Source organism: Pristiophorus japonicus, chromosome 17 (genome assembly GCF_044704955.1).
Source record: "Pristiophorus japonicus isolate sPriJap1 chromosome 17, sPriJap1.hap1, whole genome shotgun sequence".
NCBI classification, from domain to species: Eukaryota; Metazoa; Chordata; class Chondrichthyes; family Pristiophoridae; genus Pristiophorus; species Pristiophorus japonicus.
The window spans coordinates 119,385,333-119,409,889 of NC_091993.1; the positions used below are offsets into that span (position 1 = coordinate 119,385,333).

The 24,557-nt window shown below is 44.6% G+C and overlaps 1 protein-coding gene across 2 annotated transcripts; it reads right to left on the reverse strand.

Annotated features, from left to right (window-relative positions):
• Positions 1–440: 440 nt before the first annotated feature.
• ppp1r15b (protein phosphatase 1, regulatory subunit 15B) lies at positions 441–23,897 on the reverse strand. 2 transcript variants are annotated; one of them, XM_070859222.1, is made up of 3 exons: positions 22,301–23,897; positions 17,171–17,221; positions 441–5,032 (listed from the first exon to the last, which is right to left on the reverse strand). In XM_070859222.1, exons 1-3 carry the CDS (start codon positions 23,480–23,482, stop codon positions 4,841–4,843), a joined length of 1,425 nt encoding a protein of 474 aa, XP_070715323.1. In that variant the 5' UTR covers positions 23,483–23,897; the 3' UTR covers positions 441–4,840. The 2 variants fall into 2 exon arrangements, with proteins under 2 accessions (XP_070715323.1, XP_070715324.1); XM_070859223.1 differs by lacking the exon at positions 17,171–17,221 and having other exon boundaries at positions 22,301–23,892.
• Between the last annotated feature and the right edge of the window lie 660 nt (positions 23,898–24,557).

Sequence of the window (24,557 nt, forward strand, 5' to 3'; positions counted from 1 at the left end):
ACCAGTTATAAATATTGGCCAGGACACCAAGGATCACTACCCTGCTCTTCTTCGAAATAATGCCATGTGATCTTTAACGTCCACTCGGGAGGGCAGACGGGGCCCTCGCTTTAACATCCCATTTGAGAGACGGCACCTCCGGCAATGCAGCATTCGCTCAGCACCACAGTGGAATGCCAGCCTAGATTTTTGTGCTCCAGTCTCTGGAGTGGGACTTGAACCTGCTTCAAGTGGGAACACCCTGGAAGGCATCTCTGGCAGGCTGCCGCAGCTCCATGCAGGAACCAGACAGGCCTAGCGCTCTACAGTAAAGTGGAAATTCTATACTTGTTCAAACTTGTGTAGGTCCATCACTTCGGAATGAAATATTGGAATAAACTCGAGGATCTGCAACAATGCAGCTCACCTACTGTGTAAAGTGAAACAATAACTTGACATGCTTCAGACTGATATTTTATTTGTAATCTAATAGTATTGGGTTATTCAGTGCTTAATGCACAACGATAGGTCTCAAAATTTGCACCATTTAGTATCTGACATATTAGCACAATAGTTTCATGGGGGATTATAAATTACAAATTCTTTTTACAGCCCCGTTTATCCATATTTGACGTAAATTAACAGAATCAATTTTAATTTTCTTTACATGGTCTACAAGTCTGCATCAAAATTATACAAAAAAATATAATTGGTTGCTCGATAAATAAAATCTATAAATTGACAACACATGGTGCAAAATTAATTCCGTCTGTTGCAAAACAGGCTCCAAAAAGGCCACATAACTCAGTATTTGCACACAATGCAAGGTGGAGAGAGATGAGAGGTTGCATCTGAGGAAGTGAACACGTGATAGAAAGACAGACACTGAAAATGGATTTGCAACACTGCACTTTTTGAAACATAAAACTGCCAGTCATTTTGACTTCTAATCGCCAATTCTGTCCTCAAATTTGCGAAAGGCATTTACTTGCCCTCTCATTTTTCAGTTAGGAGGGGCTCGGCAGACGGTGACACAGATTTCACGCTAGGACATGTCAACCAACACCACAGCGCCAAGTGGACAACGTGCATACCGGCCCGCAAGGCGTGCTGTCTCAGCTTGCGTCAACCCTCCAGCCCCACGGGTTCTGGCAGTCTGAGTATCTGTATCTGCGACCGTAGGCAAGAGGCAGTTTCTCCGATAATGGCTCTCGTCAATCAGCCAGCAGAAGTGCCCTGCTGCAGGGTCAGGCAATGTTGGCAAGTCTTTCGGCATCTTTGAGACAGAATTACTCCACCACCAAGCTGTGCTCCTTTCAAATACCAAAGTTCAACCTGCAAGTGCCACTGAGATCGCTAGGTGCAACTAGATTCAGATTTAACAATTCTTAAATCGCCGCGGGCTCGACAGATTATCAGACTGAGAAACTAATGCTGTTTGCACAGATCTGCCCTTGTGGCATTTCAGTAAGCTAAAAGGTAGATGAGCTTTAAAAACTCCAACTAAGCTCGTTAATTTGCTGAATAAAAGTGGATCACATTTAAAATAATGTTTAGCATCAGCATGGGGGGAAGAAATTGTTGAATAGTGGTGGTTATGTGGCCCTATTTGAGGGATGAGTCAGGCAACCAATGCCATAACCCCAGATGACCAAGTGTAGAGAGATTTGGACCTACTCCTCTACTTTGCAGAATAAATTAAAAATGGCATCAAGGTCAGTGGAGGCAGCATTCGATTTTGACGCCAAGCATCATTTCTGGGTTTTATTTCCAAGTGCGGATTCTAATCTCAGTTAGATCACAGATCGACTTCAACAGGACTAACTAAAGTCCAACGCCTTGGAGTCCTCTAAACCACGATCCAGGATCAGTTAACACCCTCCCAATCCCAAACAAATTGAAACAGAAATCACTAACCCCATGCCAATTGGTGCTTCATTCCAATTTTGAAGTGTTACAATTGAGTGAGCGAGCAGATATCTATACAGTGTCTCATTAAAAAACACAAGAATAAATCCCACTGAGCTCATCTCAAAGAGCCAGGTGCTTAATTTGCCCAAAGCACACATTTAAAAATAAAACTCTGAAATACAACAGCAACTGACCCAATACAGCTTGGCTCACAAAGATTTGGAAAGGTTTAAAACAGACTTGAATTCTAGATGTGACCATCTATACAGCACTCATTGCATATCTAAAACCAATTAGCTGCGGCAAAAATAATTTACATTTCAAGAAAGCTAAAAGCTACTAACTATACCTTAAAACAACGCTCCGATTCCATAATAATGTGTGCAGAATGGTGATCACACGCAATGTTACTTTGCAGTCACCAACAGATTTGCAATGCATCACAGTTGGGTTATTCTCTTGCCCGAGAGGGTTGGGAGGAATTTTCCAATGTGCTTTTCTGAAATGGGAGAGTGTTCTTTTTTTATGCGTCCCTTGGGCTGAACCCGACACACAACTCTGGTCCAACACGATGTGGCTGAGTTGCAAGTTTAGCAATTTGATGATGCAAAGCTGAATGCTACATGTTGGAATAGGTGCGCAGTAGGCTTCTGCGCAGCTTCCGGTGCATTGGCAGCAGTCACTCCGCAAACTAAAACTAGTGGCCAGGTTTAAAAGGAGAAAAAAAAGTGAACGACTTGGAATTTTCCAATGTAATCGCCCCAATCAGATTGGGAACAGGAACCAGAAAATGATTCTAACTCTTCTTTGATTCCAGTCATTTTTGAATTAAATTTAAAATGATGACTGGTCCCTGTCTCACGCTGCAAAATGTGTGTTCAAAACAGCAGCTTCTGAGGGCCTTATGCAAAGGGGGGGGGGGGGGGGGTCTCAGTCCCAAGACCGTATACCCCAGCTCAATGCTGGCAAGGCAGGCACCAGCATTCCCTTTGTGCTGCTATATACTGGGCGCCACTGAAACAACAAATCATTCCTTTTTTAAAATGGCAAAAGAACCAGGGGAGATTTATTTATTTTTTTATAAACTCAGCGAGTGATGATGATCTGGAATTCAATGGCTGGTGGAAGCAGATTCAATGTTGGATAGTTCTTTCAGAGAGCAGGTAGGGGCAAGTTGGGTCAAACGGCCTCCTTCTGCGCTGTACCTGCAGGAAGCAAGGAGAAATTCCTCCTGGACTCCCTAAAGGAATCAAAACGTGCAAATAATCCCACTGTAGTGCATTGGAAAGCTGTTCAACACAGGAGTCTGTGACCCCGTTTAATAAAATCGCACCAGGATACCTGGCGCTAACAAACGGATGACAGAATTGGTTCCAACAAGTTGTGCACATATCCACTTCAGCAGCGGAGCTAAATTAACAGTTCCCTCTTCTCCCAACATTACAAGAGCTAGCAAAACTACAGATTGAAGAGCTAAACAACACCTCAGAGGACATTCAAAAAACAGAGGGGCAGAGCATTGGTGCAATTCATTTCCTTCATATTGACACAGTTGAGATCTGAAACTAGGCTGTGTCACCAAATCAAATTAAGTCAATGAAACATTTGAGGAACTCTTGTCATATTGTAGTCAGGCTGAAAGATGGGATAAATCTTAAAATCAAACCATCTCAACAGAGGGACAAAAAAGATCTTGGATACAGGGAGTGGAACTCAGCAGGAAATTAAATGCAACCATGGAAATTTGAAAGTCTACAAACAAGGTTTAAAGGAATACTGCAGGACAACCCCTTCTTTATGGAATCCATTATAAACCTTATTTGAAAAAATATATAGATTTTCAGTTGTTTCTTTTTGTAGGCTGGCCTATAAATAAGCTGCTGTTTCAAAGCCTGAACTGTTCAAACACGCATTGGTCCTCGGCTTAGATTCCAGCACCTGCTGTTGCTCATTGCCTGGGTGTAGCTGTGGTGGTCGCCTGGGTGTAGCTGTGGTGGTCAGTCCTCATAGATCCACAATTCAGTCGCCCTGCACAGCAAGGTTAAACTTTATCTCAAAAATAAGCTTTCTTGGGGGTGGGGGGAGGGAAATGGAGCAGGGTTACTTTGAGACTTTGTCCAGCAGTATTCCTTAAACATCTGCGATTTTTCAGATTGAGGCTCAGACGGATTATATGATCCGAGTTTCAAAAGCTTTTAATATTGGGTAAATTACCAAATGCAATTTTCAAGTTAAGTTATTCCCCCTCCCTCAATTTCTTTGCCTTTACAACGTGCCTTAGCCTCACTACAGAAGAGTGCCAGAGTGAATCAGAGTTAATTCCTCCATTTGCCACATGTAATTACATTTCCTTTTATGTCCAAAGTAGGAGTGACTCCAGAGACACACATAATTTTTTAACACCATCAGTCGGGGCTGGGTTTGAACCCTGGCCCCAGAGGTGAAAGGGCAGAAAGCTAAGCACTGCATCACCCAAGTGCCATACTACTGAAGATTTGAGGAACTAGTAGAACAGATCTGTTTCACCTCAGCAAACCACAAATATGTCTAGGTGGGTCACGCAGTGATCATGGCAACAATTTTAGACAAACCATCCTTTGCACACCGCTAAATTAAACATCAAAAAATGAAATAAATCATCTCATCATCAGACCAGATCACAATTAAATCTAGTACTGACAATCCTACCTAGCACCATTTGGATTCCTTGGATGACATTCCTCTCTAACTGCAATTGGTGCCATTTCTTCCTAATGTGCTGCTTTCTGTTAATAGCGGGTCTCGCAGCAGCCATGCAAGGTACTCACGCCCTACCCCTAATCCGCTCGTTAATAAGGTGACACTGCACCGTTCCAACAACATTGTACAGATTAATGTGCAAACAGGCTGCCTATGATTAAGAAAAAAGGATGCGTCCTGCTTTCCAATAACTGTGCGCCCTGGGAGAACATTAGCTGCCCAGCCGCATTCTTTGCAGCACAGTCCATCGGTGTTCAAAGGTAAAACAATAGCCGATATCTTCCTCAGTCTCTCGGATTCGCTTCTGGAACCGGAAGCGATCCCGGGCATACTCTTCCCAAGGACCTTTACGGATTTCGTCGCTGCTCACGTAATACTCAGTGACGTGCTCATCAAAGGCAACCTAAATGCAAGGAGAAAGGGGAAAAAAAGCAGTCGCTTTAGCAGTTATAAAACATTTAATGCTAAAATAATAGCAGTAGCAGAGACAGTGAAAGATCATTTCCAGTACAACATTCCCATAGTACATCATCAACTCACGTTAAGAGGTGTACATGCAGTATCTATCTAGAGATATCAGTCCAACATTAAGCAAACAATTCAGACAACAGAATCGAAATCAGGAAATCACCTCTCTACAGAGCGGCTGAAGTCATTCCTGAAAGAGGCAGCCAAGATGGGTTTCGTAAAAGCAAAATCCAGAATTTAAACTGGCTTTAATTCAACAACTCATATTTGCATTCAGGAACTTTAGATATCAAAATAAACCACGCTTGGAAACTTTGTTCTATAAGAATTATAAATCCCACAATTGGCTTGCATGAAACAGTTCAATGTTCCCTAGTTTATATCCTGAAGAAAACAGCATTGAGATCTTGCAACCCAGCTACAATGAAAAGACAGAGCCCAATTGGAGACTCGGTTGGGCAGTTAATATTATCTTACTTAATAAAACATTACTGAAAGAATACCAGCACTTTGCTGTCAGCAATGCAATTCTTATTCATTCTTAAGCAACATCCCATTTGAAATCAAGTTCCCTCCCTTTACATGAGAGTCATTTCAAACAAAGGCTCCACTGTATTATGATAAAGTAGTTTGTTCAATAGTGCGTTCAATATTGATTATAGCAAACTTATTACTGCGTGGTTACAGCACTCAGATAAAACCGCATCAAATGAAATCGCAGTTTGTCACAGACACCAACATGACAATATAATGTTAGCTGTGGCTCAGTGGGTAGCACACTCGCCTGAGTCAGAAGGTTGTGAGTTCAAGTCCCACTCCAGGGACTTGAGCACATGAATCTAGGCTGACACTCCAGTGCAGTGCTGAGGGAGTGCTGCACTGTCGGAGGTGCCGTCTTTCGGATGAGACGTTAAACACAGGCCCTGTCTGCTCTCTCAGGTGGATGTAAAAAATTCAATGGCACTATTTTGAAGAGCAGGGGAGTTCTCCCCGGTAGTGTGGGTGTAAGCATGCCGATTACTGGCAGATTAAATTTTATATAGAAAAGTGCAAAGAACTGCACAAGAAACAGTGGGTTACACAAGCACTCCATGAATGGTGACCAAACAATAACGAGAAAGCTGAAAGAGATCACGGGTTTTCGTAGACTCCATGAAAATGGCAAAATTTGCAAAGGATACCAAGCTCGTGAAGGTGGTCGGTGCCACAGCTAACTAGAATAAGCCACAGGAGGATTGGAATATAGTCGGGAATTGGGCAGACAGGTGGCAGATGAAATCCAATGTTGAGAAATACAAAGTGTTTCACATGGGGACAGAAAGATCCAGAAAGGGACCATTACTTAAATGGAAGAAAAATGTGCATGGAAAATGAATCAGCTCTGACAGAGCACCCGACAGACAATAAATTGAAGCTGTCGTATCGATGCTTGGTGGCAGCGAGTAAAGCAAAATCCGATGTAGTAAAAGGTCAATATTGAGCCGGAACAGTGAGCTAATCCTACCACTGTATAAATCACTGCCGCGGCTGCAATTAGAATATAGTGTACAGTTCGGGTCGCCACAGTACAAAAATCTTGCAGCTATTGAAAGGTTTGAGAACAACCAGAATGATTGAGGGATGGAAGAATTGTGTAAATTGGGGGTGCTCGCACTGGAAATGAGTTGAGAGATATGATTTTAGGATTCTAAAGGAACTGGATAGTGTAGGCCACGACAAGTCAATTGATCTTGTCCAGAACTGCAGAACCAGAGGACACGGCCTGCCCTTGAAGGTGAGTAAATTCAAAACTAATCTGCGGGAGTATTATTTCAGTGAGCGAGTGGTCAATCTATGGAGCTCCCTAGGGAGATGGTGGAAGCAGACAGCATTGACGCAGTCAAATGCAAATTAGAATTCTGAGAGAACGTAACTAACTTTTCAGAATACAGCGCATCTGTTTTTTGAGACATGACATGTGGTGAGCGTAGCATGCTGGGGCAGAACATGGTTCCCAAAGCTCTCCATCACTGGAGATTTTCCTCGCCTCATGTCTGGGTCTGTTGTAGACTCATTGAGATTGGTTGCTGCGATCAGTCAACAACTCCACAATCGGTGTATCGTGTGACCAACAGGATGGCAACGGTGAACTAGATGGACCGTGGTCTTTTTTTCGTCTAGCAATTTCTATGTAACAAGTCTAATCATTCTGGTGGGTCGTTTCTATCTTGGGCGAGTGGTTGGAGTTTTGTTGGCAGTAGTGCTGGTGATTGCTGTTTGCGTGCGTCCATGACCGCTCCATTCTCTCCGCAACCCCCCCCCCAACCCCGCCCACATATAGATTATGCAGGAGGCTCATTACATTCATATACATTCAAGTCCAGAAAAAAAAAGTTTGCATTACATTTGTGGTTCAGTTGTGAGGCAAGTACATTCGACTGGTGAGATACATATTGATACGTTCTACATACTGGGGATTGGTAACCAGTGTATAAGGACAAGCTAGTTCCAGAACTGCTGGATGGTGTCCAGCAGTCTGGTGGCGGTGCGGTGCCCAGTGCTGGCAGTGAAACCCGGTTGGCTCAAGTTGCCTGCTCTTGGGGCTGTTGCCATTGCTCCTAGCGTCAGACAGGTTCACAGATGCCTGTAACCTCCCTGTCCTTTCTTTGCACCCTGGGTCACTGCTGCTCCCCAAGGAGCTGTCATCTAGCAGTGCACAGGGAACTGCTGACTCGCTTGCCTGGGCGTTGTTTGGTTTGGGATCCTGACTGGTCCCGGCCCCCTTTGAGAGAACTGTTGCGGGTGACTCTGTTCCCGGGTATGGACTTGGTGGCGATGAGGCCTGGGCCTTAGCACAGTTTGCTTGTGGCGGTTGGTGCCATCGGGTGCCTGAGAGGTGGAGCCGATCAGGGGCAGGGTATCGATACCAGTGCCGTTGCCCTCCTGAGATTGCTTGCTCTGCAGCTCGTATGTATTGGCTGCTTATGGCCACACTCCATGGTGCATAACTCTGGTCCCCAGGACGCAGGCTACTACACTGGGTAGCTCGCTGGGCCTGTGTGCTCCCGATGGGTGTCTGCCTGCTGCATTGACTGAGTGCAGCTGAAATCCTACATCGCATAACGTTTCATTACTCATTGTAAATAACCTGTAGCTCCGATTACGATCGTGCGCCTTTTCTTTGCTTATTGCATGTACACAATTCAGATAATCAATTGCACATTTTACAAAGGCTGTATTTTAAAGCTCAATACTGGTATCAGCCAAAGCAAGTCTAATCCACTACACAATCCCATAACAAGCTAGGATTTAATCACATAATTTTGAATTGAAATAAAGCAAGAAAACATCTCCAGAGCGATAGTGCCTCAGAAGTTCTCCCTGCTGAATGGCAAATAAAATTCTACCACAGATGGAATTTAAATGGATGAGAAAGAACATCAAATCATTAGTTCTTCACACACAGCAGTCATTACATGGCATGAACTCTCAGGTAAGGTAATGAGGACAAAAACTGGAGCAAATCAAATTAATCCCATTTGATTGCCACAATGGGAAGAATGCAAATGATTTCTTAATGGATGAGCCAAGATGGGTCGTCTGGCCTTCCTCATCCAGATTTATCTTGTTACACCCCATCAAAAAAAGCCTTCCCGCCTGACACAAATACATACACATGATACAGTACTGGGGAACTGATAAAAAGATAATGCATTATACTGGCTTATTTTCCTTTTGTTCCTTTTCAGAAATTAATATTTAAACATTTAGCAAATTCATTATATACACAAGGATCTTAGCAAGGTACAAAACTACACAAGCCCGCAGGGCAAGCAAAAGGATGCTGCACTGGAGAAGCAAGCTAAGTTGCTTTGCAGAGTTTAAAATTGCACATCAGGATCCCACTGTACAAGGGATGCAATGTTTCTCATGATTACAAAAGCCCTCCATAGCATTTGGACAGGCCCATCTTGTCATCCCATCACACACACTCACTCACTCAAATCCACTCCACTGGAACAGCTTCCATGAAAGGGGCAGAAGAGCAGGGACTGAAGCTTTGCCTTTATGCACCCCTCATAACTTGGATACTACCCTAAAGCAGAGGATTACATTTTTTTTTTAATTCGTTCATGGGATGTGGGCATTGCTGGCAAGGGCTTAACAACAGGCAACTGCAAATTCTGTAATCAAATTCAGACTATCTAAGGCATGCAATTGTACGTGGAGGCAGACCCTAACCCTAAACACCTAGTGCAGCTCTCCCAATGCCTGGTGGATTAAGGCACTTCCCAGCGTAATACTAAACCAGGCAGACCAGAAGGACCCAAGCTTCATTCAGTTTGTTTACAAGACAGTAGATCTCAGTCGGATAACAATTGGGATGACATGGCTGGTCATGAACTGGGAAGGAAGAAAACGTCTGCAATTGGATAATTGTATTGGACAAGAACAGAACCTGGCTTAGCTGTTGAGCTCCCACAAATAGCCTGCTAACACTCACATTATGAGTACCAGAAATCTGTCAATGTCTGTGAATCCATACCCCAGCCAGTCAATGCCTTCAGCAGGGAAGATTGGAAAGCAAAAATCTAATTTCCCAAGATAGAGTGGAATGACAATAACATTAGCTGGTGATGTTTACACTATCAGATTAATGCTAGAATGTAATTTAAGTGTAACAAAGTGGCTCCCTTTACAGTAAAGGGCAGAATTCCCAATAACTAAGAATTGCAACAACCGGTTACCAAATCGCAAAAACTGCAGATTGAGACTTTAAAGAATGAAAATGAGCAGTTAGGGCCCATGAATCTGTGATGTTAAGAGTACTGGAGGGATGCATAATATGGCTTTGCCACTAAATGAAGGGGGTAGAAAGATCTGTGTTTACATATATACCAACGGAAGCCGGATCAAGTTGATAGATGTCAACTATTGGAGTCTCATTTGGTCAGACACTGCTTTTGAATTCCCCTTTCATTAACAAAATTAAAGGGAAAAGACTGGAAACGCACAACATCTGCAAGAGAATGTTCTGGATGTGAGCGTTGATCAGTGCTGGCTCGGATGACGAGTCATATCTTTGTTTCAAATCCTGCCTGACCGGAAATGTTCCAATATTTAAGATTTCCAGCAGTTACAGGTTTTGATTTGATCGTCAGCTCCTCAATTTTTGCACATGATGTAATTATCCCAGATTTCATGCGGCATTAATTGTATTACTGAGACTCCAGTCACCAATACATTCATTCACCCTTTGAATAAATCTGCAGATGGACACTAGCAAGGACAATCAAGTTAATTTACAATTTTTTTTTGCCGTGCATGAACTGCAAATAAGTTAATAAGGAAGTTTAAGAGGATTAAAAAGAGAGGATTATTAGTAGATGGAATTTTCTACCAGGAACAGTGGTGGAAGCAGAATCAATAATAGCTTTTAAAAGGGAAGTGGATAATTATTTGAAAAAGATTTAAAAGGACTGGGGAATGGGGCTGTGGGTAGTTCTTGCAGAGAACTGGTACAGGAACGATGGGGCTCCTACGTAAAATTTGATGATTCCAACACCAATGTTTGTTTTACAGAACCACAGCATGAAGTATCTGTAAATTTCTAATATGTTAAAACCAAAAGAAAAATATAGAAAGGTTTCTGCGGGTAGGTTTATAGGGCTCAATTTTCCCGAATTATGTTTTTTAGCATATCTGAAAAGCTCCGCCCATTTTTGGGGGGCCCGACTACGTCAAAAAAAAGTTGAACGTTTCACCGTTTAACTTGTGAATGTGGCCCGTTGTCCTCAAGCTCTGTGGGTGGAGCCTAAGATATGCACCAAAAAGATAGGGTTGCCAGGGACATACTGCGGGCGGAGGCTGGAAAGTGAAACATACAAGACATTCTAGCCAGCTTACAGCAACCTGCACAGACCTCTTGTAGCTATTTAGTATTTTCATGTTGGAAGCTGCTGCCTTAAGAGTTTTTGTGTCAAAAGTCTATCCTGTAAACTGAATTGGAAAGGCCCCCCTCCTGGTGCCGCTCCTAGCCCAGGACGACTTCCTCCCCGCGCCCCCCCCCCCCCCAACGCCGACGGTGCCGCTCCTAGCCCAGGACGACTTCCTCCCCGCGCCCCCCCCCCCCCCCCAACGCCGACGGTGCCGCTCCTAGCCCAGGCCGAAAGGGTGGACAGACCAGACCAAAAGCCCAAGACTAAAGTGAACTCGATCCATTAGGGACTGAAGACAAAAGGGAGATTGTTACAGTAATGGAGTTGTACAACAGAACCCATAAATAAAAGTGGTTATAATGACCCACTCTCTCCGCCGCTGCTGTTCCGGTCGTGGAACTGGATCTTCTGCGCACATTTTGTTAACTGCCCAGGTTTTTTTTTTAAAAAAAGAGTGGACACATACGCCGTCTTAAGAAAAACCATAGTTAGCCAAACTTGCATAAATAGCCATAATTGGCACAGGTGGCAGGCTATGCCCCCAATGAGGTAACAAGATTGGAGCCTTAAAAAAAACACCCAAGTGAATTACGCAGAAACTTTGGGGAAACAGATTTTAATTTAGCCCCCCCCCCCCCCAAAAATGGTTCATGCCAAAAAAACGGCGCAGATAATTGGGGAAAATTGAGCCCATACATTATTCCCACATTACAACAGTGACTACAAAAGTACTTAATTGGCTGTAAAGCAATTTGAGACATCCAGTGGTTGTGAAAAGTGCTTTATAAATGCAATTATTTTTGTTTAAAACTTACTATTCCCTTTGATTAATAAATCCAACAAGTGTGTGTGTGGGATATTCTCAAGTCCAATTGAATTGCAAACTATTGTGGTGAGTGTTGGGCTAAGAGATTCCGAGGGACTATGATGATGATGACAACTTTGTGTTTGTTCCAGGAGGTTTCGTGTGTATACAGATAATGTCTTTATGTTAATCGCACAATGGTTTTGATGGTCCATGGGCTCCGGAATCAGGGGTCTCGGGGCACAGCTTTAAGAGGAGAATGATGGGAAAATAAGTAAAGTAAGCTAAATGTAAGACACAAGGCAGATTAAAAGAATGCCTTAGGCAAAAGGGAAGGATCCACAGGTACAGCCTGAGAAAAGCCTGTGGAGTGATCTTCACCGATTGTGTAGAGAACCCAGCTGCCAAACGTATTACAATTAAATAAACAAGGCAGTTAGGAAAAGCTTGGCAGCAGAGACATGCACAGGCAGAAAGATCAATAAAACAACTTGTGATAAGAATGGGAGGGAGACTTTCATTGTGCAGGGAAACCAGTTAATAGACCCCTGATTACGGGGCCACGGACCATCAAAACCATTGTGTGATTAAAGACATTATCTGTATGCACACGAAACCTCCTGAAACAATATCATAGTCCCTCGGAATCAAGGAAGACTTGCTTCCACTCTAAACACGAGTCCTTAGGTGGCTGAACAGTCCAATACGAGAACCACAATCCCTGCCACAGGTGGGACAGATAGTCGTTGAGGGAAAGGGTGGGTGGGGGGTCTGGTTTGCCGCATGCTCTTTCCGCTGCCTGCGCTGGATTTCTGCATGCTCTCGGCGACGAGACTCGAGGTACTCAGCGCCCTCCCGGATGCACTTCCTCCACTTAAGGCGGCCTTTGGCCAGGGACTCCCAGGCATCAGTGGGGATTTACACTTTATCAGGGAGGCTTTGAGCATTTCCTTATAACGTTTCCTCTGCCTACCTTTGGCTCGTTTGCCGTGAAAGAGTTTAGAGTAGAGTGCTTGTTTTGGGAGTCTTGTGTCTGGCATACGAACAATGTGGCCTGCCCAGTGGAGCTGATCAAGTGTGGTCAGTGCTTCAATGCTGGGAATGTTGGCCTGGTCAAGGATGCCAACCTTGGTGCATCTGTCCTCCTAGGGGATTTGAAGATTTTGGAGACATTGCTGGTGGTATTTCTCCAGCGACTTGAGGTGTCTACTGTACATGGCCCACATCTGAGCCATACAGTAGGGCTCACTGTATTAGGTCAATATAAGCCCTATATAGCTGGTAGTAGAATTGTATTTGATTGAGAAGGTGGGAAGACACATCTACACCTCTCCCGGGCACGTGCTCGAGAAATAAAGACCTGATGTTGAATTAAGACTTACCTGACTCGGCTCATTAGAAGAACCAGAGGTGGTCTTGGTTGAAAAGCAACTGAGACAACGCGGGTGCATTTCACCCGGAAGTGTTACCTCAACAGTGAGTAACAAAACATACTGCAACATCAGTGCAAGTCACATTATACACATTCAGGCCACCCAACTCGAACTACATGGAAACATAGAAAGTAGGTGCAGGAGGAGGTCATTCGGCCCTTCGAGTCTGCACCACCATTCAATATGATCATGGCTGATCATGCAACTTCAGTACCCCATTCCTGCTTTCTCTCCATACCCCTTGAACCCTTCAGCCGTAAGGGCCACATCTAACTCCCTTTTGAATATATCTAACGAACTGGCCTCAACAACTTTCTGTGGTAGAGAATTCCACAGGTTCTCTGAGTGAAGAGGTTTCTCATCTCAGTCCTAAATGGCTTACCCCTTATCCTTAGACTGTGACCCCTGGTTCTGAACTTCCCCAACATCGGGACCATTCTTCCTTCATCTAACCAGTCCAATCCCGTCAGAATTTGCTAAGTTTCTATGAAATCCCCTCTCATTCTTCTAAATTCCAGTGAATATAAGCCTAGTCGATCCAGTCTTTCTTCATATGTCAGTCCTACCATCCCGGAAATCAGTCTGGTGAACCTTCGCTGCACTCCCTCGATAGCAAGAACGTCCTTTCTCAGATTAGGAGACCAAAACTGCACACAATACTCAAGGTGTGGTCTCACCAAGGCCTTGTACAACTGCAGTAAGACCTCCCTGCTCCTATACTCAAATCCCTCGCGATGAAGGCCAGCATGCCATTTGCCTTCTTTACTGCCTGCTGTACCTGCATGCCTACCTTCAATGACTGATGTACCATGACACCCAGGACTCGTTGCACCTCCCCTTTTACTAATCTATCACCAGTCAGATAATAATCTGCCTTCCTGTTTTTGCAACCAAAGTGGATAACCTCACATTTATCTACATTAAACTGCATCTGCCACGCATTTGCCCATTCACCTAACCTGTCCTCCTCGCAGCTCGCACTGCCACCAGCTTAATGTCATCTGCAAACTTGGGAGATATTACATTCAATTCCTTCGTCTAAATCATTAATGTATATTGTAAAATAGCTGGGGTCCCAGCACTGAAACCTGCAGCACCCCACTAGTCACTGCCTGCCATTCTGAAAAGGACACGTTTATGCCCACTCTTTGCTTCCTGTCTACCAACCAGTTCCCTATCTATGTCCCCCAATACCATGTGCCTTAATTTTGCACACTAATCTCTTGTATGGGACCTTGTCAAAAGCTTTTTGAAAGTCCAAATATACCACATCCACTGGTTCTCCCTTATCCACAATACTAGTTACATCCTCAAAAAATTCTAGAAGATTTGTTAAGCATGATTTCCCTTTCATAAATCCATGCTAACTTGGACCGATCCTGTCACTGCTTTACAAATGCGCTGCTGTTACATCTTTAATAATTGATTCCAACATTTTCCCCACCACCGATGTCAGGCTAACCGGTCTATAATTCCCTGTTTTCTCTCTCCCTCCTTTAAAAAAAAATGGGGTTACATAAGCTACCCTCCAATCCATAGGAACTGAACCTGAGTCTTTAGAATGTTGGGAAATGACTACCAATGCAGCCACTATTTCTAGGGCTACTTCCTTACGTACTCTGGGATGCAGCCCATCAGGCCCTGGGGATTTATCAGTCCCTTCAATTTCCCCAACACCATTTCCTGACTAATAAGGATTTCCCTCAGTTCCCCCTTCTCGCTAGACCCTTGGTCCCCTAGTATTTTCGGGAGGTTATTCGTGTCTTCCTTAGTGAAGACAGAACCAAAGTATTTGTTCAATTGGTCTGCCATTTCCTTGTTCCCCATTATGGGGCCCAAGTTTCAGCCTCAGTTGCTCCTGATTTTTTGGAGCAACTGGTGTAGAACGGAGTATCTTAAAAATTCAAATTCTCGGCATTTAGTTTGCTCCAGTTCTAATCAGTTAGAACAGTTTCACTTTGGAACAGAATTTTTTCCAAAAGGGGGCGTGTCCAGCCACTTACGCCTGTTTTCAAAGTTTCGGCAGTGAAAACTTACTCCAAACTAACTTAGAATGGAATAAGTGAAGATTTTTGTACGCTCGAAAAAACCTTGTCTACACTTTAGAAAATCAGACGTAGGTTACAAATCAGGCGTAGGGAATGGGGGGGGGGGGGGGAAAGAGGGGGGTTTAAAGGGAAGTTTACAAACATTAAACACTTCAGTTTTACAAATAAAGAGTCCTCCTCTGCTGAATTCTAAATTTCTCCCAGTCCTCAGGTTTGCTGCTTTTTATGGCCAATTTATATGCCTCTTCCTTGGATTTAACACTTTCCCTTATTTCCCTTGTTAGCCACGGTTGAGCCACCTTCCCTTTTTTATTCTTACGCCACATAGGGATGTGCAATTGTTGTAGTTCATCCATGTGATATTTAAATGTCTGCCATTGCCTATCCACCGTCAACCCTTTAAGTATCATTCTCCAACCTATCCAAGCCAATTCACGTCTCACACCATCAAAGTTTCCTTTCTTTAAGTTCAAGACCCTAGTCTCCGAATTTGCCTATCTACCGTCAACCCTTTAAGCATCATTTGCCAGTCTATCCTAGCCAATTCATGTCTCACACCATCGAAGTTACCTTTCTTTAAGTTCAGGACCCTAGTCTCTGAATTAACTGTCACTCTCCACCTTAATGAAGAATTCTACCATATTATGGTCACTCTTCCCCAAGGGGCCCCGCATGACCAAATTGCTAATTAATCCTCTATTGATACACAAGACCCAGTCTAGGATGGCCTGTTCTCTAGTTGGTTCCTCGACATATTGGTCTAGAAAACCATCCCTTATACACTCCAGAAAATCCTCCTCTATAGCATTGCTATCAGTTTGGTTAGCCCAATCAATATGCAGATTAAAGTCACCCATGATAACTGCTGTACCCTATTGTACGAGTCCCTAATTTCCTGTTTAATGCCATCCCCAACCTCCCTAATACTGTTTGGTGGTCTGTACATAACTCCCACTAACGTTTTCTGCCCTTTGGTGTTTCACAGCTCTACCCATGTAGATTCCACATCATCCACGCTAATATCCTTCCTTACTATTGCATTAATCTCCTCTTTAACCAGTAATGCTACCCCACCTCCTTTTCCTTCCTGTGGGTCTGTCCTTCCTGAATATTGAATACCCCTGGATGTTAAGTTCTCAGCCTTGAAAAGATGGTCATGGAGAGCACGAGCTGTCAAAGTCCCCTTTTTCCTTCAAAAGGGGAGAAGACTCACCCACAATAATGACTTTCTACAATTCAAGACTTAAAAAAAAAAAAATTCAACAATTACATTTGCAAGAAATTAGATATATTATGAGGCTGTAAAACGCATGAAATAAATCCAAGGTTATAGATACCGAGCACCAAAGTTTGCATGTTTACAGTTAGAGAGCATTATTTTGTGAAATTAGTGATCCATTAGTCAGAATCCAAACCAGACAAGTAACTTTTCTTCCCCCAGTGAGCTCAAATGTTACCAAAACTGCCAGTAGTGGGTCAAGAACATTGTTCTTTCAGTTTGGGCCTGGGATCAAATTCTGGTGTGGACTGATGGAATGAAAGGAGTCTTTTCACCTCAGTCTACTCACGATGCAGTCTCCTCCACATAGAGACGACCAAACGCAGATTACTTTGTGGAACACTTCTGTTCAGTCCACAATCGTGACCCCGAGCTTCCAGTCGCCTGTCATTTTAATTCTCTGCCCCACTCCCACTCTGACCTCGGCCTCCTATACTGTTCCAATAAATCTCAACGCAAGCTCGAGGAACAGCACCTCATCTTTGGATTAGGCACTTAACAGCCTTCCAGACTTATTGAGTTCAACAATTTCAGCGTATCGCCTCTGCCCCATTTTTCCGGACGGCCGCTGTTGATGATATTCTATTTACCTGCTGAGTATTTCCTGCATTTTCTGTTTTTAAGTCAAGACGTGTCTTTTGCTTTTGAAAATAAAAGGGTAAATATCAAACATGGAACTTCACATTTGACTGACAAGCACTTCCTGAATTCAAACTGGTCCGAAACATCTCCCAAGTACTCATACTGCATTCTTTTAAATTGAGTAACTATTTCACACCATATTACTGCTACATAGAATGTGTATGGAATGAAACCACTCCACCCTCCAATATAACCTTCAGAATCCAAGCATTTTTCATCTTACAGTTGGGCTATAACGTGCACATCATTCTGTTAACATCGCAAAAAAATATCAGAAGTCAAGATCCTGTGAAAGACAGGGCCTCAATTTAGTATATTTTAAAATGGGTGGGAAGCACAGCAAGTTAGGCTCTGTTTCTAATTTAACAGCAGTGTATAAAACTCAAATTACCAAGGAACATGAGTCCAGCTTCCTGGAATTTTAACTGCTTTCACTTACAGTTTCATTATGCAGTTACCATATTACGGGACTTTGCACTGCAATGATGAACATACTGATGATTACATTATAAGTCATGACTACTGTAACAAAGCATTGATCAAGGTGTCCATTTTTTTCTGTCTAACTACTCACATGAAGCACCTTGGGACATTTCACGACGTTAAAGGCTCTACATAAATACAAGTTGTTGTGATACTTGGACAGAATGGGTTAGCAAATGAGAGTCACATCAAGAGGATTCTACTCCTGTTTGCCATACAGATTTGCTGGGGCGGGGCGGAAGGCAAAAAAAAAAATGTTTTTGATGAATGTGAAGTCAGCGCCCCATGTTGATTGCTTTCATAATGATTGGAAAAAATGTAATGGTGCAGCAGGCTGATGTAAAAGGCATTCCATTAAGTGTTATACACAGGCTCTAAAAGGCGAAGAGTCATAATCCTGGAGACGCATTGCACCACCCAATCCGGCAAAAAAAAATGCTGCTCAGTCGCTACAATGGAACACCCCATGCTCCATTGCAGGAGCACCACCCAGCCCAGCAGTGCTTGAAGGTGGACTTACTGCAATGCAAATTAGCTGCAAATGGAATCATGAATCAGCAGTCACCAAAAGTCACACCCTAAATGCTGAGAAACCATTGTACAAAGTGCTCAGATCACATTTTTGGACGCTAAGTAAATCACACCCAGGTCATTCCCAATAAGGGTATGGAAGTGGGTGCACTGGAATAACTTGCACTGACAGGACAGGAATAGTGACAGCCGCATTAAAACCGACCACCAGTGCCAATCTCAGAACAAAATGAATCGGGACTTCACAGAAGGACAAATCTGCAACATGTGGAATCCAAATTGTTTCAAAGACTCAAATATTGAAATTTGGCATTCACAAGAGTGGCAAAATTTTTATCCACAGCTATTGAATCACCCAGGATAATCCTTTGTAAAGCTGAGGACGTGGGATTAAGTGTTCAGAAAAAACAGCCGGGAAAGAAATATAGGAGCAGCCAATGCTCATTCCAGTCTTTGTCTCAAGTTCTTAAAAGCCTACTACTGGTGACGAGTCTTATTTTAAATCAAAATTTTGCTGCAATTCAGACAGGAAAGCACTGACCTGGACAAAAAACCCCAAAAGATCACCTCAAACATTAAACCTAGATGGTAACTCAACATCGGTGTACAAATCACCCGTTAACATTTAGAGAATGGAACTAGAATAGATTGGCAGGCTGTTGGCAGTGATGAACAGGCTGGTTATCATAATCATGTCAACTATAACTGCTGTGCTGTATAAAACATGAAATGTGTGCCGAGAAGGCTAGCATGATGCACTTCTGTTGACAATGGCACTTTGACACCGCAGTAAGAATCTTAGGAGTGGTGAGAGGGCAAGTGCCCAGAAACACAAGGCTGCCAAAACCAGCTATAAACAGCAATAAAAGGAATATTTAATAGAAAATGTCATTCTGAAGACACTCCCCCATAAGACCCTCCACACATGGCGTAACTATCTCTTATCAAAATTGCTTATACAAAGTGCTTTTTTAAAGAACTGTTCACTGGATGTGGGCGTCGCTGTCAAAGCCAGCATTCATTGGTTGCCCCCAATTGCCCTCGAGAAGATGGTGGTGAGCCGCCTTCTTGAACCGCTGCAGTCCGTGAAGTGAAGGTGCTCCCACAGTGCTGTTAAGGAGGGAGTTCCAGAATTTTGACCCAGCGACGATGAAGGAACGACAACATATTTCCAAGTCAGGATGATGTGTGTGACTTGGAGGGGAACTTGCAGGTGGTGGTGTTCCCCTGCACCTGCTGCCCTTCCAGGTGGTAGAGGTCATGGGTGAGGGAGGTGCAATGGTTGTTATTTAATAAGAGTCAACAGAAATTCTAAAATAAGTAGATGAGAACACAGCATTCAACAGTGCAGATTTAGTGGGAATGGCACTAGAACGGAATAAAAAACCAGCCCTGCCAGCGATGCCCATATCTTGAACATTAATAATCAAAAAAAAATTGTGTGTCTAAATTTAAGGCGGTTACTAAGATTGCAGGAAAATGTACCTGTGACTGTCCCTACTCAGTGTGCAAAGCTTTTACATATTGTCTTATTCAGTTTAACATTTTCTGCATACTATTTGGCTTTTCTTCATGAACATTAATTTATTTGCTTACTTGTTTTTCTTTATGGCACTTAAGTAATTTCTCCTTTATATACAAATTATTATTGGTGTTTGAGTTTAATTCTCTCACCTGTCCATTCGTGCCACACAAGTGCTGGGCAATAAGCATCTCCAAGCGAGTCTAACCGCCTGCCCTCGACATTCAATGACATTCCCATCGGCAAATCCCACCTTCCCCCATCAACACCCCAAGGGTCACCATTGACTAGGAATCCAACTGGACCAGCAGCTACTAGAGCCGGTCAGAAGATTGGTATTCTGTAGCGAGTGGCTCACTTGTAGACTCCTCAAAGCATGTCAAGAGTGTGATGGAATACAGTCCACTTATCTGGAAGAGTGCAGATGGACCAAGTGTTACATGCCTCAATTCACAGCCACAGAATTGTGTATAGGTGTGTGGGGGAAGCAGCAGGAAAGGGAAATACCAACCGCAATCAAACTTGATCTTAGGCTTGACTCTATTTTCTGTTTTACAGTAGCTGTACGACATTGAAATGTGCCCTCTATTTGCAGGCTAAATGTTTGAAACTCTAACCCTTTACCCATGAGAACAATCTACACAAATGTCATCTCTATCGAGGACAAAATATTGTATAGTTTTACAGCAAATCTGTATTTCACCAGCAAATCACTTCGTGTGAATAGCATACCATTCAAATGCTAGCAAAAAAAAAATCTATTTGAACAGTAAATATTTATAATCAGCTGCTCAGAATTACTGTCTTACAAAAGTCTACAGATATATCTATAGATTAAAATATTAAAATATATCAAATTTTTCTGTTGACAGCTTTTTCTCTATCTGTTGGGATTTCAACAATTTGCAACAGCAAGCTGACTTTCAACAACACGGTAATGAAGAAAATGTTAAATATATCAGAGCATTCCTGGGTGAACTTCCAGCATTAAAGGAATGCCATGAAGGAGAACAGTATTCAACATATAAGGCAGCCTAAAAGTATTTTCTGCAGATCTCTCCCAACAGCACAAAATGCATTGCTATCTCCCTTTCCCCCACTCAGGCCCACCCCACCCAATTTTCGCCATAAGAAAGGAGCCACTTGGGCAGAGATAGCATTCGGCGGCCTCTCCAGTTATCAATGTTCACTCTAATGCTTTTGTCCTGCGCAGGTGCTTTAAGTGGCTGTGCGGCCCATTCAAATTTTTGCACGTGGGCGGTCTCTATTTTATTTGAAAAGCCGGTGAACAGCCTGCGCGGGACCTCCAGACCGCCGCGCAGCTTAGCAGGAACGCTGAACTCAAGACTGTAGGCTGTGTAATAACTACAGCCGTTAAGTTTCCCAGCATAGATAGCAATTTCAAGTAGGAAATCTGGAAGATTTTTCACTCTCTTACCAGGGATGCAAAGACCGACTGAAGTGCTTCACCCAACACAACCGTGCTTGTGACTGGATGACTTCACACCTGCCATGTGGTTAACTTACCTACCAAGCTATCATCTTTATAATTAAATTTTACCTGATCCTATGCAACAATTCTGTAGAATACATTTTCTCCCAAGGCATTTCTAATATATGCCTAACGTATGAATTGCGTTAAGCACACTGAAATAAATTCAGTGAATTATTAAAAAAATATGAACATATGTTAGCTAAAAGCATATTTCAGCACCACTACACCACCTCATTTACAGTAATGTTCTGTCTGTACAGGCAGATTTGCACAAACATACTGAATTAGTGAAACAAATAGATTAATCAGTACAGCGTCCATTGCCAGTACCTGAAATAAAAATAGAAAATGCTGGAAATACAGGCATCCACAGATGTTGCCTGACCTGCTCAGCATTTCCAGCTTTTTCTGTTATTTCAGATTCACAGCAGCCGCAGTATTTTGCTTTGATACCAGTATCAGTTCAACTGCTTCTCAAACACTAACATTTATGTTAGAGATTCATGCAGTGTTCAAATAATAACTTGTATTTATATAGCACCTTTAATGTAGTGAAACATCCCAAGGAGTATTGAGAGATAAAAATTTGACATTGAGATGCACGAGTAGAAATTAGTGCAGGTGACAAGAGGTATGTTTTAAGGAGTGTCTTGAAGGAGGAAAGGGAGGTAGAGAGGTTTAAGCAGGGAGTTCCAGAGCTTGGGGCCAAGACAGGGCCACCAATGGTTAAGCAACTATAATGAAGGAGGCTCAGGAGGGCAGAATTAGAGGGGGGGCAGAATTAGAGGGAGCGTAGACATCTCAGGGGAGGTTGTGGGGCTGGGGGAAGATTACAGAGATAGGGAGGGGAGAGGGCCATGGAGGGATTTGAAAACAAGGATGAGAATTTTGAAATGTGGTCAATGCAGAAATTTCAGGAAATATCAAAGCTTTAAACCCATAGCACTGGATACTATTATTTGAAAACGGTTAGCCTCCCTCATATTACCATAAGTCTTCAATTTACTCTTCTAAACTGTCTGACGTACAGAAATCAAAATTAATTACCTTCTTGCAGCATTTTCTTTCCGAAACTAACTGAGTGAATGTTTTCTGTAGTTCGCCCTGAACTGCGTCAGAAAACCCACTGTCCATTCGGTCCTCATCGTCCTCTAGCACGAGGGAGCACGACATGGTTTGTTGGGGGCAACTGGACTCGAATGCAGTTCTGGTGTCCAATTTCTGCTGCGTTTTAATGCAGGCTTGAAAATTCATAAGGTTATAGGGATCGGAGGTCCCCGCTAAAGAATTCCACAGCTTTTCAGTTTCGTCGGCGTCCGAGAACTCGGAACTGCCATCGCTGTCAAATCCGTCGTCGTCCCAGTCAATATCCTCGCTGTCATCGTCATCATCGCTGCTACTGGAGTTGTTTCCTAAAATGTACGCTATGGTCCTGTTGGAGCACTGAGGCCTGGGCAAGGGGTGGCAGCTTCCCTCTTGGTCGGAATGGCCCTCGGTTTCATCGTCGCTGCTCTCGTCGACGTCCCACTCGTCGTCGTCTCCCATGGACGTATCCGAGCGGTCAAGTTTGGTCACGGTCTGGTCCGGCGGGTCGGCGCCCGGGGAGCGGTCGGGACCGAGTTCGGGAGGCGGCACGCGCCGCTTGGAGCCGGCGTGCTCCTCTTCCAGGCTAGAGTAACCGTAGTCCTGGTCCGGGGTGGGCTCTGTGGGGCAGCGGGGGAGCTCTGCGGGCTTCTCCGCGGCACTCTGGGTGGCAGGATGGGCCAAGGCCGCCGGGCACGTGGGCGCCTGCATGCTGCTGAGGCCAGGCTTTGGCCAGGCCGGGGAAAGTGCTGGAGGATAAGGGCGGCCGCTCCATTGCTGATGCTGCTGCTGCTGCTGCAGCCTCTCACCCAGGGAGGTGATCCCCCTGCGGCTTGTCGCTTCCAGGCGCCCGGGGTAGAGCTTCCCCAGCAGGCCGCCAGCCCAGGCCAGCAGGCCCGCCTGGGCCTCGCTTGCCCAAGCCCGGCCCCAGCTCCCCCACGGCATTTGATCCATCAGCGGCCTCGGCGCCGGCCCCGCCGTCTCGGCGCGCTGCGAGAGCACCAGCAGGCTGGGCCTGCAAACCGCTGACAGCAGCCTCGTCCACGGGCTCGGGTAGAGAACGGGCCGGACCTGGGGCTCCCTCACCTGGCCGCCGTCACTGCCGCAACCGGCGGCCCGACTGTGAGGGAAACGGTCCCAGTTCATATTTATAAAAAATAAAATTAAACCCGCGACGTTTTGTTATAAACAAAAAAATACAAACGAATTTCTGTTTCAAAACCGACCACGCCGCACTTTTTTTTTAAAAATCGCCTAAATGTTGTTCGCCGGGGCCGTGCCGGGCCCGCCGCCATTTTGTGGGGACGCGGGCTTCGGAGCCCGGAGGGTGAAGTGCGCGGCCGGCAGAGGCCCAGAGTCCGCCAGGAGCTGCGGCCCGAGGACGAGGCGGTGCTGCTGCTGCTGGTGGTGGTGGTGGTGATGGTGATGGTGGTGGTGTCGCCGAGAGGTCCCGCGGCCTCCGCACGCCATCCCGCAGCGCGTAGCTCCCCCTCGTCCGCGCTCCGCCATCCCCTGAGGCGGACTGAAGGGGGCGGACAGCCGGCGCCCGCCTAGAATTTCATCAGACGCCGCCGCGGAGGAGAAGGAGGAGGAAGGGAGGGAGCCGCGCGCATCCCAGCAGCCGCCGTCAGTCCGCTCGCTGCTGCCACCTAGCGCGGAGGACCGGCCGCAGGGGAGAACTGCAAGGCAAACTACCTGAAGAAGCTTGTCTCATTGAATCGCTGTTTTCTTGTTTTCCCGAGGGACCTAGCACCCACTGCGGCTCATCGCCCCAACCCTCCTCTCAGTCTTGCTCGCCACCTCACAGTCAACAAGCTCTCCTGCTGGAGTGGAACTAAACTACAGAACCAGTGGGAAGCTGTTCAACCTGCATAGGCTCCAGGCCAGGTCTAAGATCACCCCAACCTCTGTCGTCGAGCTACAGTACGCGGACGACACCTGCGTCTGTGCAGGTACAGAGGCTGCATTCCAGGACATAGTCTGTTGTGTATGCATGCCTGTTTACTATGTGATGTCTGTAACACTGTTATGCCACATTGAATGTACCCTTATATTGTACACACCTTACCGCTGCACCGGAGGGTGTTGCTGCTGGAGACCTAGGGGTTGCCGACACACGGCAGGTAACCCAGTATAAAAGGGAACTCACAGCTTGTTGTCAGCACTCAGGAACTGCAAATAAAGGACTACACAGTTTAAGTATCATACCCTGCCTTGTGGA

Excerpts from the sequence above, each read along its gene's own strand:
- ppp1r15b (XM_070859222.1), bottom strand. The coding sequence starts at position 23,482 with ATGAACTGGGACCGTTTCCCTCACAGTCGGGCCGCCGGTTGCGGCAGT. Across the intron at positions 17,222-22,300 it reads AAAGAAAATGCTGCAAGAAG|CAAAAGACACGTCTTGACTT; the intron begins GTAATTAATTTT and ends TATTTTCAAAAG. Across the intron at positions 5,033-17,170 it reads ATGCAGGAAATACTCAGCAG|GTTGCCTTTGATGAGCACGT; the intron begins GTAAATAGAATA and ends CCTTGCATTTAG.